The 15,449-nt window shown below is 41.0% G+C and overlaps 1 protein-coding gene across 2 annotated transcripts; it reads right to left on the bottom strand.

Annotated features, from left to right (window-relative positions):
* Window positions 1-1,841: 1,841 nt before the first annotated feature.
* On the bottom strand, window positions 1,842-6,665 carry LOC146552823 (uncharacterized). 2 transcript variants are annotated; one of them, XM_085254298.1, is made up of 4 exons: window positions 6,383-6,665; window positions 4,857-5,264; window positions 4,292-4,376; window positions 3,531-3,664 (listed from the first exon to the last, which is right to left on the bottom strand). In XM_085254298.1, exons 1-3 carry the CDS (start codon window positions 6,552-6,554, stop codon window positions 4,333-4,335), a joined length of 624 nt encoding a protein of 207 aa, XP_085110424.1. In that variant the 5' UTR covers window positions 6,555-6,665; the 3' UTR covers window positions 3,531-3,664; window positions 4,292-4,332. The 2 variants fall into 2 exon arrangements, with proteins under 2 accessions (XP_085110423.1, XP_085110424.1); XM_085254297.1 differs by lacking the exon at window positions 4,292-4,376 and having other exon boundaries at window positions 1,842-3,664.
* Between the last annotated feature and the right edge of the window lie 8,784 nt (window positions 6,666-15,449).

Here is a 15,449-nt window from a genome sequence, read left to right as displayed (position 1 = left end):
GACGCATGGCTGTACGATGAGCTCAAAGGAAGCTGTCCTAAATAAAGCTAACAATAAACTGATTTAAATTAACTTCATAATTGAAAATGAGCCAAATAAACTAAACAACTGTCTATGTTTTGTTTTTTTTAACAACAAAATCTAATCAGAATAAAGCTTCACTGAATATCACCGAGAAGCCTGATGTAGATGGATAACAGATCAGACTGATCAGTGTTACACGTAATAAACTCAAACACAAAAGGAGTTTGAACTCTGAAAACTGAAACATGTACACATTTTTGGATGTTTTGCCCAAAGCTGGATTCCCTAATAATATTTAACTGTCAAGACTAGGACTTCTGACCCATGTGATTTTCAGTGTGGCGTAAAACAGCGGTCCCCAACCCCGGGCCTCACACTGGTACCGGTCCGTGAGTCGTTTGGTACCGGGCTGCGAGAGTTGAGGCTCAGGTGTGAAATGTATGGCTTTCAGGGTTTTTATCGGTTTTCAGCATTATTTTGTTATCGTTTTTCTTGGGTCTTTTCACGTGTGTTATGAATAAATCTTTTTTTCGGTACCGGTACTAGTTGTATTTTGTTGTATTTATCCGCGACACCTTAAAGGCCGGTCCGTGAAAATATTGTCGGGCATAAACCGGTCCGTGGTGCAAAAAAGGTTGGAGACCGCTGGCGTAAAATATTTCTACACAATATGAATATTTTTCCACATGCTTTACATTCATGTTTGTCACCTGTCTGAGTTCTTGTGTGTACTGACAACTAACTCCTACATTGAATGTTTTTCCGTGGGTTTCACAATGATATGGTTTCTCTCCTGTGTGCGTTCTCATGTGGACAGTCAAAGTACTGTTGTGAGTAAAATGTTTCTCACATTCTTTACAAGAGCAAGACTTCTTTCATGTGCGGATTCTGTGAAATTTATTCATTTGGAACCTTTTCACATTTTAAAGACTTTTTACCTGCACCAGAGTCACACTGACTCTTTGATAGAAGAGTCTTTTACATTTTTGCTGTGATGTCAGTTTATGTGAAGTCTCTTCTTTGACTTTGACTCTGAATTTTTAGATGATCCCAAATCTTTATTCTTTCTTTCCTGATCTTTTCTCTCAGCTACGGCAGAGCTGTGAGAGAGGAGCTACTCCTATTATGGTCTATGATCTCTTTCCTAATAAGCAGCAGTCACCATAAAGGTATCAGTCTCTTCAAATGCAAGTTGCTCGCCGTCCCGACTGCTGCAGAGTTCCTCATCTTCCTCTTTAATCTGTGGAGCTTCTGGTTCCTCCTGCTCCAGACTGGAGCTCCTCTCCTGGTTCCACAGCTTCTGCTCAGGGAGAACCTCCTCCTGCTCCTTCATACAGATGTGCTGCTGTGGGACGCCTGGAGGAACAAAAGGAAACAAGAAAAAGAAAACAGATCGAGTAGAGTAACACACAGAGGTAAAGACAGAAATAACCTCACAGACTGACCTGAAACTGTTTCTGACTCCACCCACTGATGTTGAACTCAACCAATGAGATGATTTCTGTCTGCACAAGTCAAAGCACAACCAGCCTGATGTTGGACTGCAGTGGACTCTCCACTTCTGAGAGTCCATATTCATGGAGCCATAGTGCCAGATATTTAATCTCAAACATCTTAAGGGCCGAGCTCAAGTGGCTGTATAATGACAGCATTCAGGTGGGAGGAGTCTGAGGAACAGACATAGACCCCTGTGTAACAGTTTTCAACAAAGTTCAGGTGTACACAAACCAAAATGATGGAGGTAAAGGGGTAAAAATGTTTCTCTAACACACAATCTGAAAGAAACTATTGAATGAAATAAGTAATGACAGGTGGGCTTTACTTTAATAACAGATTCAATTTATTTAATGCATGCAGAAGGCTAACAGCAATAATCTATAAAAATCTATTCAAACATTATAAAGGTAAAATTGAAGTAAACCCTTATCTTCATTTATCCCTATTCCATCTTATTCTACTCTGCTTAAAACCCTCTTTGACCTTTTAAAGCGATGCTGAATGAAAGGTGAGCTCAAACCAGCCTTCCTCAGCTCTGGCAGGTCCCCCTGATGCAGGAAAAACATCTTTGCCTCACACTGTGCTCTCAAGCAGAGAAACATATGTGCAGCTATAGGAACGAGGTCTTTGCTGAAGGCTGGAGGAGTCCAAGGGAAACAATCATCTCCTTGAAACTTTCTACTTTATTATTGTCATTAGTTACTGCTATGCAGATAAAACACAACAAAACAAAGTCAGTCTAAATGAACTAAATAACCAAAGATATTATGAACCAAATAAAGTGAATAGCTTCAAATATAAAAAACAAAATAAAAAAAAGTCAACATTTTCTATTTATTAAAAAACAAATACCTCGAATGCAGTTTTACATCACAAGACACCAACCAGCAACAGTCATTGGTTATCCATTAATAGACAGCAAATACAAAACTTAATATACAAATTGAGTTTCAATCCCCCTGTAAATAAAGACTGTATATCAATAAATAAAACCAAAACTAAAATTCATTTTTTAAGAGTCACCATATTTTCACTGAAGAATTAGATGAGAACAGATTAGATGAAACTCTGCTTTATACATAATAATCATGCAATAAATGATGCTTGTCGGAACACAGTCTAAAGATATTTGAACTCTGAAAGCTCTCCTGTGAACACGTATAATCTGCCAATCTTCTTTCACGCTTGGCTTCTCTCCACATGTTTCAAGACTACAATTTCTGAAAATGATACGCTTGATACAACGGTGTGAGTTCTTCTATGTCCAAACAGACACTTCTGGATGTGAACATTCTTCCGCATTTTGTACAACATTATGGTTTCTCACCTGTGTGAGTTTTCATGTGACGCCACAAATGACTGTTATATGTGAACATTTTCCCGCATGTTTTGCAATGATACGGTTTCTCACCAGTGTGCGTTCTTATGTGCCCGAACAGCTGACTTCTGTATGTGAACATTTTCCCGCATGTTTTACAACAATATGGTTTCTCACCTGTGTGTGTTCTTATGTGCACTGATAAATGACTGCTACATGTGAATATTTTCCTGCACGTTTTACAATGATACGGCTTTTCACCTGTGTGCGTTCTCATGTGTATAGTCAAACTACCCCTCTGTGTGAAACTTTTCCCACATGTTTTACAAGAATATGGTTTCTCACCTGTATGGGTAGTCTTATGGCTTTTAAGAGATGATGACACATAAAAACCTTTCCCACATGTTTCACAAGAATACGGCTTCTCACCTGTGTGGATTCTGTGATGTTGATTCATGTTGTACTTATTCTTAAAGGATTTTCCACAAAAATCACACGTTAAATACTTTTTACCTGTGTCAGAGTTACACCGACTCTCTGAGTTACTATTTGTCCCTGAATCTAAATTCCAGCTTCCTTCATGATTTTGGCTCTCATTCATAGGACAGTTGTGATAAAGAAGCTGGTTAGTGTTTGCTTCTGGGTCATTGTGGTCTTCTTCCTCAGCAGCAGTCACCACAAAGGTATCAGTCTCCCCCTTCAGTCCAAGCTGCTCTCCCTCTGGTTCTGGTTCCTCCTGCTCCACACTGGAGCTCCTTTTCTGCTTCCAGAGCTGCTGTTCAGGGAGAACCTCCTCCTCCTCACAGACAGGCTGCTGTGGGACGTCTGGAAGGACAAAAGGACACGAGAAAAAGAAAAGTGATGTGATAATAGAAAAACATCCCCGAGAAAACACATTGTCAAAATAAGACTTTTACAGAGAAAATAAGTGTCATCCACAAAGGCTGCCACTCCAGAAATCAACAGAGGAAGAGAGAGGTTAAATGGCAAGGTAGAAAAGCTGCAGGCAGTGAACATATACTGAATGAATAAATGATCAGTATGACACGACAAACCAACTTTCTAACAGTAACAAAATAAAAAGATTGTGTTTGTGTCGTTTTTATGGCATTCATGCAGGTTTTTGTCTTTTAGTCGATTCTTTAAAGAACTTTCATTTTGAATACATTTCCAGTACATTTAAATAAATGTTTATATTTTGCATGTGTATTTTAAAAATGTCAGTTGGTAAAAATTTACAGACGAGTGAGATAAATAAAAGTGTAATACTGTGCAAAAGTCTAAAGCTATCCTTCATTTATGTTTTGCCTGGAAAATGAGGAAATGATGTAGCAAGTTAATGAAACGGCAGATTTATTGAAATGTGTGCAAAACCAAATGCATTATACAGTATACAAAGCAAAGGTTTGTACAATTTTAAATATTTGGTATTGATTGATGTGGTTTGGCTACCTTTAATCTTCACCACAGACTGAACAGTTTGGCAGCTTTTGTCATTTATTCAGGTAGTGTTGAAAAAAAGAGTTCTCCAGGGTTCCTGAAAAAGATTTAGAGATATTCTTTGGATATTGACTGAATTTTGTTTTGTTGCCTGTCAAAACCCTACACTTCTTGAACAATGTTGAGGTCTGAGTTCCAGGGAGACTGATCCATGACTCATAGAAAAAACACACAGTAAAGCACCATCTAGATGACCTTCCGATGCATCATCTGACTGTTTGTGATCATGCTCAGACTGAAAATGAAGCCATTTCCAGTCTCAAGGTGATATTGTACGGTGGATTAAATCTGCATGTACTTTTCTGCATTTATAATTCCTTCAGTTTTAATATGAGCTCCAACACTGGCTGAAATGCAGCGCAAACCAGGGCAGCGCCTCCACCGTGTTCAACAGAAGGCTGCAGACGCCGACTGTTAGACCTCTCTCCTGACCTCCTTCAAACATGTTGATCATGATTCAGATTCATAACTTACATGAGTCCCATTCATGTGTGACTTCATTCAGACTTTTACATACCTGTAATGTGAAGCTGTATTTCGGGTTTCCAGCTGATATCCATGAGTCTGTGCTGATGGTCGTTCTCTTCCTCGTACTGGATAGAATTATTAATAACTTCAAATATTTCTTTAGATTTGGACTGAAGAAACGTAAAAGTGTCAGAGCTGTGAGAGGGGAGCTGGTCAGTGTTTGCTTCTGGTTCACTGTGCTCTCCTTCCTCAGCAACAGTCACCATGAAGGTATCCGTCTCCTCCTTCAGTCCCAGCTGCTCTCCCTCCTGACTGCTGCACAGTTCCTCCTCTTCCTCTTTAATCTGTGGAGCTTCTGGTTCCTCCTGCTCCACACTGGAGCTCCTCTCCTGGTTCCAGAGCTGCTGCTCAGGGAGAACCTCCTCCTCCTCCTTACAGACGTGCTGCTGTGGGTCGTCTGGAGGACAAAAAAGGACACAAGAAGAAGAAAAGTGATGATGTTAGACGTTGGACTCATTTTTTAAAATCGGCTTCGCTCCTCAGAATCTCAAGAGGTTGTGAGCAGAGCTGATTATACCCAGAGTTACATAAAAGTAATGGCTGACTTTTGTATTTGTGCATTCATGACTGCTGAATTATTGCAGATGAGGCGGGTCCATAGTGGAAGTTAATGTCAGCTGCTCTGGAACATGAAAGCTCGTCCCCTGAGCAGTAAAAGCAGCTTAAAAACTATCAGCAGCTCCATTCAGAAGAGCTGCTGTTAACCAAAGTGCTTCTGCAGGTTTGAACTCAGCTGGCAGACATTTTTAACCAAATCATCATTTTGCAACATTTCCTGTAGATACACTGACACTGACAGAGATCTGGAGAAACTGTTGATTGTTTCTGTTTCTGTTGCTGAAGTCTTTAACTCCTTAACACCTGGTGTATCATATTTGTGAGTCTTTGTGAGTTTTTGAGACTTACATCATCAGTGGGTTTCTCTCCACTGAAAATCCTAAATTAATTAAAAATAAATAAATAATAAAAATGCAACCAATGCATTGAAAAAAACCAGCTGTAACAAATATGATACAAATTAAAGTTCATATATGAATTTTTATTGTCAGAAGCTTCACACTAGCCAGCGCTGCAGTTCCATTTTAAGACACTGATAAGCTCTAAACTCATAATTTCATACGTGCGTCATGTTCTCAGTTTATCTCTGATATAAACAGCACATGCTCACAGCCTGATGGCAACAAATGACACCAGCCAGCTTCTCCAATAGACTCTGAGCCCTGTTTTTACATCTATCAGTTTTAAAGTTCAAGCTGTCTGAAGGTAAACAGATAAGAAGCAGCTGTGCTGCATCTCACTGAGCAGCTGCTCGGATTTAACTGTCATTAAAGACAAACTCAGAGTCCATCAGCTCAGAGTTATTCACACACACACACACACACACACACACACACACACACACACACACACACACACACCGGCTCGGTGAAAATGATGCATTCAGGTTTTTCTACCTCACAATCAGAAACGTCCCGCAGAGCTGTGATCAGGATCCTCCCTCAGAGGGACACTCACCTGTCCTGTGCAGCTTGATTTGGGGTTTCCAGGTGATATCCAGCAGTCTGCGCTGACGGTCGATCTCTTCCTCGTACTGGACGATCGTTTTTTCAAACTCCAAGAATATTTGTTCAGCAGCAGCAGTTAGTCGCTCGTTGATGAACTCTCTCAGATACTGAACTGAAGGCATCGTTGCTGCCGCAGCTCACACACTCAGCTCACACACTCAGCTCACACACTTCGTGCTCAGACACACGGGAGGAAAGCTAACGGTTCTTCCGCCTTTTCTTTGTTTACTTCCGCCTGGTGTCACAATGTGAAGTTCCGTCAGTTGAAGGCAGATATTAGTGGTTGGAAAACAGGGAAATAGTGCATTAGCGCCATCTGCTGGTGGGAAGTGTGAACGAGCGCGTCACTGAGAAAAAGAACTGATTCTGTTTAACAGGACCTGAAAGTTTCGCTGTCAGTGACTTTAATGAGGTTTGGGGTCAGTCTGCAGCTCTCAGCCGCATGTTTCTGACAGCCTGGTGTAAGATGATGCTTGGTTTCCTCACCGCTGTCACATGTCCTTGTGTCCTGTTTCCTGTTATGAACCATGTGCTGTTTAAACCAGAGCATCCAAATCAAAGTGCTGATGTCCTCTCTCTCCTGCTTTCCTCTGAGTCCTGTAACACCGTCATCCTTCTTTTTCCTCCGCCCACTGCTTTTCCAACGTTTCCACCATTTCTGCTTTATCATGCTCTTTATTTCTGCCTCGCTCATGTCGATGCTGAAGTATTTACTACACATCCATAAGACTCACAGCACCGATCAACCTAACCAAGTCCACAGTCACATCCAACGCATAAACACATAAAACATCAAAGATGCCTCAAAGAGCAAAGACCCTGCAATATTATAAAGAAACCAACAATCCGACGACCCAGTGCCCACTCGCCCAAATCCATGTCGTGATCATTATCTACCCAAGACACCGCTCCAGTCCAACCACCCACCAGAAACCCAAAGAAACAAGTTCTGTTTGTGACCATTTAGATTTTCTTTCAATGCTCTTCTCGTGGGAGCTCAGTGATGGAGAACATTTGGCTCGTTGTGCACACAGTGCAAAGTGCTCCATCCTCCCTCCTCACAGGGATTCAACTGCTGCTCACAGTCTGTGAACCAGGAGGAAGAGGAAGTGAGAGAAGTGAGACTCAAAGAGGAGACAGAGGGCGACATCATCCAGTAGGCGGGGCTCTCCTTCTGCACTGTGTTCAACCATTGTGTCAATAATAAGTGCTGCTGTGAAGAGAACAATTCTCAGACTGAATGTTGAACATCAGCTAGTTTCTCCTGTTGATTTAAACCTTGTTGTACAGATGGAACATTGGCTGTGGATTATTCTTGCTGCTCTTTTCTTTGGTGAGATACAAACATCAACATGTTTCCTCTGCTTAAATAAATGTGTGAGTCTGATTAATGGTGAGTTTTTAATCATGTTTATTGATCCATCTCTTCCTCTGCATGTTCTGTTCTTCCTCAGAGTGTAAAGGAGAAGACAAAGTGATCCAGGAACAAGGAGATGTCATTGCTGCTGAAGGAGACACAGTTACACTTGGATGTAGATATGAAACATCAGACAATTTCCCCAGATTGTTCTGGTACAAACAAAAAGTAGGAAGCTTTCCAGAGTTTATACTACGACGCTTCTCCGGATCAACAGAACATGAAGACTCTGAGAGGAGCAGATTTACGGCTACGCTACAAGAAAAGTCAGTTCCTCTGAAGATCCAGAAGCTTCAGCTGTCTGACTCTGCTGTGTACTACTGTGCTCTGCAGCCCACAGTGACAGGAAACAGCAAAACTCTGTACAAAAACCTTTGGAGCAAAGACAACAGAATACTCCACAACATCCACTAGAGGGAGCCACACACTGTTAAACCTCTGTGTGGATATCTCTAAAAGTTGATTCCCTTCATCTGTTGTGGGAGAAACGTTTCATCATCATCATCATCAGGTGACTTCTTCAGTCTCAGCTGACTGCAGGTTTCAATCTTATAAACAGTCTGTGTGGATACAGACTGGATTCATTTCACTTATGAAGCAAAATATAAGAAATAACATTGATGTTGATGGAAACTCACATCAACCACCCCTAATTATTATCATTATTTAAAGACAATTATGGCAACTAATTGAACTGATCTATTTACATCATAATGTCTTCCTAAATGTAAGAAAATTACAATAATAGTAAATAATATATTAAATTCAATTTAAATATTCGAAATTGTTGTCAATAAAGAAAAGTGATAACTTCATGGTGTCTGCTGCTTTCTTCTCCCACTGAAACGCTACAGATGAACAGAATCAACCTTGTGGGATTTCCTTACCTGAATATTCGCCCGTGCATCAAGACGTCTTTAAGAAAGAAGCTGTTGTGTTGTCCTGTCAGACTGTAACGATGAGCGAGTGGACTGAGCACTCGGGCTGGGCTGTTAGACCACCACAGGCCACACATAGCCCACTGTGATCTTAAGTGGGTCAGACCGGGGAAACTTTCTCTCAGTGCAAAGAAGTTACATATTTAACTGTTTACATGATGTTTGCTGGACGTTGACACTGTTTTTACACAGTCATTTACAGTAAGTAATGGTTTAATCCTTTAACAGCTGAAATGATTTAAGGCTGCCATTGGTCATTAGGCAGGATCATGATTTTGTTGCTTGAGCTGCCGTTACTTATCCATGGCGTTATATATGTGTGGGGAAATAAACACCCCCTGCTTCCACCGTACTCGGTCTCACTGTAAATCCATTGGCAAAAGGCCGCCTTGACAAAGGCTCCCACTTACAGACATACGTCAGTTAATAACTGACATTTGAAATGATCTCATAGGCCTAATGTGACGTGTCTGTGCGTTTCTACAAATCGAGACAACTAATCTGAGAGAAATAAGTCAAAACTTTCTGTTCATGTGAGGCTCACTGCTCACATCACACTTTTATTATTAGTGTTTCATGTGCATCGGTATACTGAACAAAACTTCTGTAAGCAAATGTGACGTGTGGAAGATTTTTACAAAGTCCAAGCTGCACTGCAAAACTGCAGGCAGCAAGAGTTAGTCGTTAGTAATTCATCAGCCTTTTTAAAAGAAGCAACAACAAGTCCTGCAGCAGCTTTGGAAGGAAAACATGGATGATGTAAGATTTTCATGTTTTAATCATTTTTATTCAAAAGAGCAAATTTTCTTTGTTGCACATAATGGAAAAGTTTTCAAAAGAGTTGAAACCTTCATCATCCCAACTAGCATTTGTTGGGATGATGAAGCAACCAGCAACTCTGGTTATAAAGTGTGTGAAGCACAGGAGGAGGAGTGACTGAGAGCAGAGAGGAGGAGCAGAGATTCAGGGAGGAGCTGAGCTGTTACTGAACTATAGAAGAGAGAAAAACCTCCACATTCAACAGAGTTCAACACAAAACAAACTTTATGTTCCTCAACATGCTGTCATTACATCACTGTGTGTTTCCTCTGATTCTTCTCACTCTCACAGGTCTGCTCACCTACACAGGAAACTATGTTCAATTAAATGATTCATTAACGTCAATTATTGATTGAAAACGTTCTCTCTTCCTTCAGGTGTCACATGTGATCAGCTCACTCCAGTCAAAGATGAAGAGTCCAGCGTAGAAGGCAGCACAGTTACTCTGACCTACACTTACAAAGTGTCACCTTCTGATTATTTCTTCTGGTATCGACAACATCCAGGAAAACCTCCAGAGTTCCTGATCTCACACTCACCTTCAGGATCAGTAGGAGTAGAAAAAGTTCCTGGACTGAAGATTCAAGTGAAGGGAACAGAAATCAAGATGAGCATCTCCTCTGCTGCAGTGTCTGACTCTGCTGTGTACTACTGTGCTCTGCAGCCCACAGTGACAGGAAACAGCAAAACTCTGTACAAAAACCTTTGGAGCAAAGACAACAGAATACTCCACAACATCCACTAGAGGGAGCCACACACTGTTAAACCTCTGATTCTTGTGTCATTGGACTGATGACAAAGACAACAGAGAAATGAAGCAGTAAAGATCAGAGACAGAGACAGAGCTGCTGTGGAAGCACAAAACTATTTGATTGGCTGAGCTATTACACTGGCCCCGCCCACTGAAGTTGAGCTCATCCAATGACATTATTTGTTGGTCATTGTGCTGCAGTGGAAGAACATTGTTCATGTGCTGTCTGTCTGGCTTTAATAACTCCAAAGACATGTTGCTGCACCTCTTTTTGCTTCTATCTCACATTATAGGTGAGTTTAAGAACAGGGATTAAAGTTTAGTTGAAGCTGCTGCATTAAGCAGATATACAGACTGCATTTCACTACTTTTCTTCTTTCTTTTTCCAGGACTAACAGCTGGAGACTCAATCACTCCTCAACAACCTGAAGTCACTGAAACAGAAGGAGAATCTGTCAAACTCACATGTAGCTATGAGACGAGTGATGATACTCCTTGGCTTTATTGGTACAGACATGATTCTGACCTTCAGGCTCCTCAGTTCATACTAAGGAAAGGGGCAAAACGCAGCACAAGTGAATATATTCCTGATAAACGATATGGATCAGAAACATCACCTACATCAACTAATCTGACCATAGCAGCCCTAACCCTGGCAGACACAGCTCTCTACTACTGTGCTCTACAAACACAGTGATACAAAGTGTAGAAGAGGCTGTACAAAAACCTGAACACAGATATCTGACTACTCTTCAAAGAGGAGGGAAGTGGTATTCAAAGCACAGCTTCATATCAGATGGATTCTGCTAATTCCTGTTTTATCAGAGTCACTGTGGTTACAGCTGCTAATGAAACACTGTGGGAGGATTCACATGAGCAGCAAATCCACATCAACCACAAACCAACTGCAGGAACGTTCAGACATGAAGAAAAATATAACGATGAACTCTCAAATTAACTAGTTTTATTCAGTATTTTACTCTAAAGTCCACAGGTGTTAGTTCCCCATCAGATATGTGCTGGGGGGTTTTCAAAACATAAATTACAAAAACTTTACATAAACAAGTTTTATGAATACAAGAAATCATAAAATGCTTGGAAACATTATAGGATTATGAAACAAATCAAATGGATTAAAATGTGTTGGTTTCTTTAGTGAAATTCTTTTCATATAAAATTAATGTTTCCTAAGATTTGTCGGCGAGTGATGAAGATGTTCAAAGGAGTTAAAAACAAAGGTTAAAACCACTGGAGGTTTCTGAGTTTGTGCTGAAAGCTGTAACATGTGTTGAGGTTTGGTTTTGGTGTTTGTAACATGCAGAGATATGAGAGGAGGAAGAGGCTGAAGGAGGAGCAACACTGTCACAGAGCAGAAAAGGACTCCCACTGTCAGATACATTCAATATGTGAAGCATACAGAACAGATAGTGTGTGGAAGATGCTGTCACTGCATTACTGGCTCATGTTTCCTTTGTTTGTGATCACACTAACAGGTCGGTTAAAGCAGGAAGAAGAAATGTCTTTAAAGGATCTGTTTGCTAGAAATCACTGGAACAGGCGCTCACAGTTTAACATCGTCTTTAACAACATTTATCTCTTCCTTTAGGTGTCAGCTGTGATCAACTCACTGCAGTCAAGGATGAAGAGTCCACTGTAGAAGGAAACACTCTCACTCTGTCCTACAGATTATCCAGAGAAGCAAGAAGTGACGATTATTTCTTCTGGTATCGACAATATCCAGGAAACCCACCAGAGTTCCTGATCTCTCATTTGGCATCAGGAAACATATTGAAACAAGAATTTCCCACAGTGTCAGTTAAAGTGCATGACGATCAAAAACAAATGGATCTTCAGATCTCCTCTGCTGCAGTGTCTGACTCTGCTGTGTACTACTGTGCTGTGAGGCCCACAGTGACAGGAAACAGCAAAACTCTGTACAAAAACCTTTGGAGCAAAGACAACAGAATACTCCACAACATCCACTAGAGGGAGCCACACACTGTTACACCTCTGTAGACTCTGAGAGAATGAGCCACAGCTGTGACAGCGAACTTTAGCAGCTAAAATAACGTCACAGCACACAGCACAGTTACAGCACAGTTACTCTGACCTACACTTACAAAGTGTCACCTTCTGATTATTTCTTCTGGTATCGACAACATCCAGGAAAACCTCCAGAGTTCCTGATCTCACACTCACCTTCAGGAACAGTAGGAGAAGAAAAAATTCGTGGACTGAAGATTCAAGTGAAGGGAACAGAAATCAAGATGAGCATCTCCTCTGCTGCAGTGTCTGACTCTGCTGTGTACTACTGTGCTCTGCAGCCCACAGTGACAGGAAACAGCAAAACTCTGTACAAAAACCTTTGGAGCAAAGACAACAGAATACTCCACAACATCCACTAGAGGGAGCCACACACTGTTGACTTCTCTGTTTTCTGCATTCCTTGTGATGATTGTAGCATCCCCAATTGAAAAGATGATCTCAAACCTATTGAACAGCCATGTCTTCTCCTCTTCCTGAGCTTCACTGTGTCTTTTTTAGCTCTCCGAGGCTTACCCGTAGAGGCGGTGGCTTAGCCTCGGTCTCTAAATGTAAATACAAAGTCCGACAGCTAACCTCTCCTTTCTACCTCAGCTACGAGGCTCAACTTTTGGAGATGACCACCCCTCGAACTACTCTGTTTGTTCTGGTTTACCGGCCACCTAAATATAATAAGACTTTTATTCATTAATTTGCTGACCTTCTTAGTTCTGTTATTTTTAAATATGACTGTGTGATTATTATTGGTTATTTTAACATTCATATCTGCTGTAAGGACGATCTGTTAGCTAAAGACTTCCTTGCATTAACTGATTCTTTTAATCTTGCCCAGTGAGTCAACCAATCAACCCACACTAAGGGCCATACTCTCGATCTGTTTTTTCACATGGTTTGGACATTTGCATTAGGGATATAAGCAATGTTGGGATTTCCTGTTATCTTTGATGTTAATTTATGTAATTCTGAACTTCTGAACCATCCCATGGTTGATGACTTTGCCAGCACCTTTTTTTTTTTCACATGCTCCTCCATCCTCAATACTTTTGCCCCTATTAAAATGAAGCAACCTAGATCCTTTTCCCAATGTTGGCTAAATGATTCTACACGTGCCTTGCGACGTGCGTGCCGCAACGATGAGAGAAGAAGGAAGAAAGCGGCATGCCTCAAGGATCTGTCCTTGGTCCCCTGCTCTTCTCACTGTATATGCTTCCCTTAGGCGCAATCTTTGAGAAGTACAACATTGCACATCATTGTTATGCCAATGATATTCAGATCTATTTCGAATTAACTGATGATCCTGCCATGTCTTGTACTGTTTTCGTGAGCGTATGCACGAGGTCAAAGATTGGCTCTCTGGTAACTCTCTTATCTTAAATGACAGGAAAACCGAAATCATCGTGTTCGACAGTAATATCCCTTGCGGCCAGCTCCGTGACGCCTTTGGTCGCTTTGCCAGTTACCTCTCCGGCACCGTTTGTGACCTGTGTGATTTTGGATAGCTCATTTAAATTCGACAAACAAGTGTCTTCTGTTGTTAAATCCTGCTTCCACCAATTTCGTCTTATTAGCAAAGCCAGACATTATGTCCCGCATAGAGACCTGGAAAAGCTCATCCACGCCTTCGTGACATCTAGGTTGGATTACTGCAACTCCCTTTTATTATTTTTTATTTGGCCTGAACTCTACTCTTTTCCATAGACTGCAAATTGTTCAGAATGCGGCGGCTCGTATCCTTATTGGTACGGTGTGTCTCCATTACCCCCGTCCTTGCTGACCTGCATTGTCTTCCCGTTAAGTACCCTATTTAATTCAAAACCCTGCTGCTCACCTTTAGAACTATTAAAAATAAAGCGCCAAATCACCTCATTGAACGACTTAGATCGGGGTGGCCAGCTCCAGGTCTCAACAGCCGGTGTCCTACAGGTTTTAGATCTCACCCTGGGTCACCACACCTGAATCAAATGATTGGTTCATTACCAGGCCTCTGGAGAACTTCAAGACATGTTGAGGAGGTAATTTAGCCATTATATCAGCTGTGATGGATCAAGGACAAATCTAAAACCTGCAGGACACCAGCCCTCGAGGCCCGGAGTTGGCCACCCCTGGCTTAGACCATACACCCCTGCTAGGGTACTAAGATCATCTTCCCAGTCATTTTGGTACAGCCGAGACTGCACGTTTGCCTTGGCTGCCATGAAATAAAATACACTATAATACAATTGTCTTTGACTTTGCACAGCATATAGCAGTGAACATTGTAAACCTTTGCACTGCCGACTAAGCATGACAAACTTATCGTGGTGCGTTAGCACCCTCTGGTGGGTGAAAACCCTTACACTTACGGTCAGCTGCTTTATGCTCTGTGAAATAACAAATACACATGTACACAACAAAACTTTGATACCAACCTTGTTCCCGCATCAACCTGGCGCTAAGGAACCATTTGTGACACCTTAACTGCCATCTGTTTCCTGTTTCTTAACCGCTGAGAACGCCACATTCAAGCTCGCGCTGTTGCTGCATCGTTTATGTAAACTGTGTCGGTCTATACCTTTTCAAAGTAAAAGCATCAACTGTTTCCAAGCTGAATAGTAAGCACTTATGAACCAATTTTCGATAAAGTAAATATTAATAGGTTATTTACAGCAATAATTACACAGATTTAAATAAATAATTTCACAGAAACTTCATGTCAGTCAGTAAACACAGAAACAGTGACAGACAATCAGATTTATAGATTTATGTTAACTCCTAAATTAGATTCTTCAGATAAGGATCTACCAAGACTGTCCTTTCTCTTCACTTCTTCATTTTCTTCTTCTTCTTCTTCCTCAGTAAAGTACAGTATAATGAGTAAAGTATAATACCTTGATGCTTTTTTGCCTTGGTGAATAAAAATGTAAGTAAAAAACAATAAAATGAAATAGCTTGTTAAATTCATTGCAGCAAAATGAAGCAGTGTTAAGTGTTTCAGTGCAACTGATTATAAAGTGTAAATACAACGCATGTTTATCATCAGAAAACTCTTGTTCTCATAAAGAACTGCTAT

This window comes from Mchenga conophoros, linkage group LG18 (assembly GCF_057382185.1).
Source record: "Mchenga conophoros isolate Kocher_MC1m ecotype Shallow Benthic linkage group LG18, M_conophoros_male_GT1.1, whole genome shotgun sequence".
Taxonomy (NCBI): domain Eukaryota; kingdom Metazoa; phylum Chordata; class Actinopteri; order Cichliformes; family Cichlidae; genus Mchenga; species Mchenga conophoros.
Note: the sequence above shows the minus strand (reverse complement) of the source record. Positions and strands in the feature narration are given on the sequence as shown.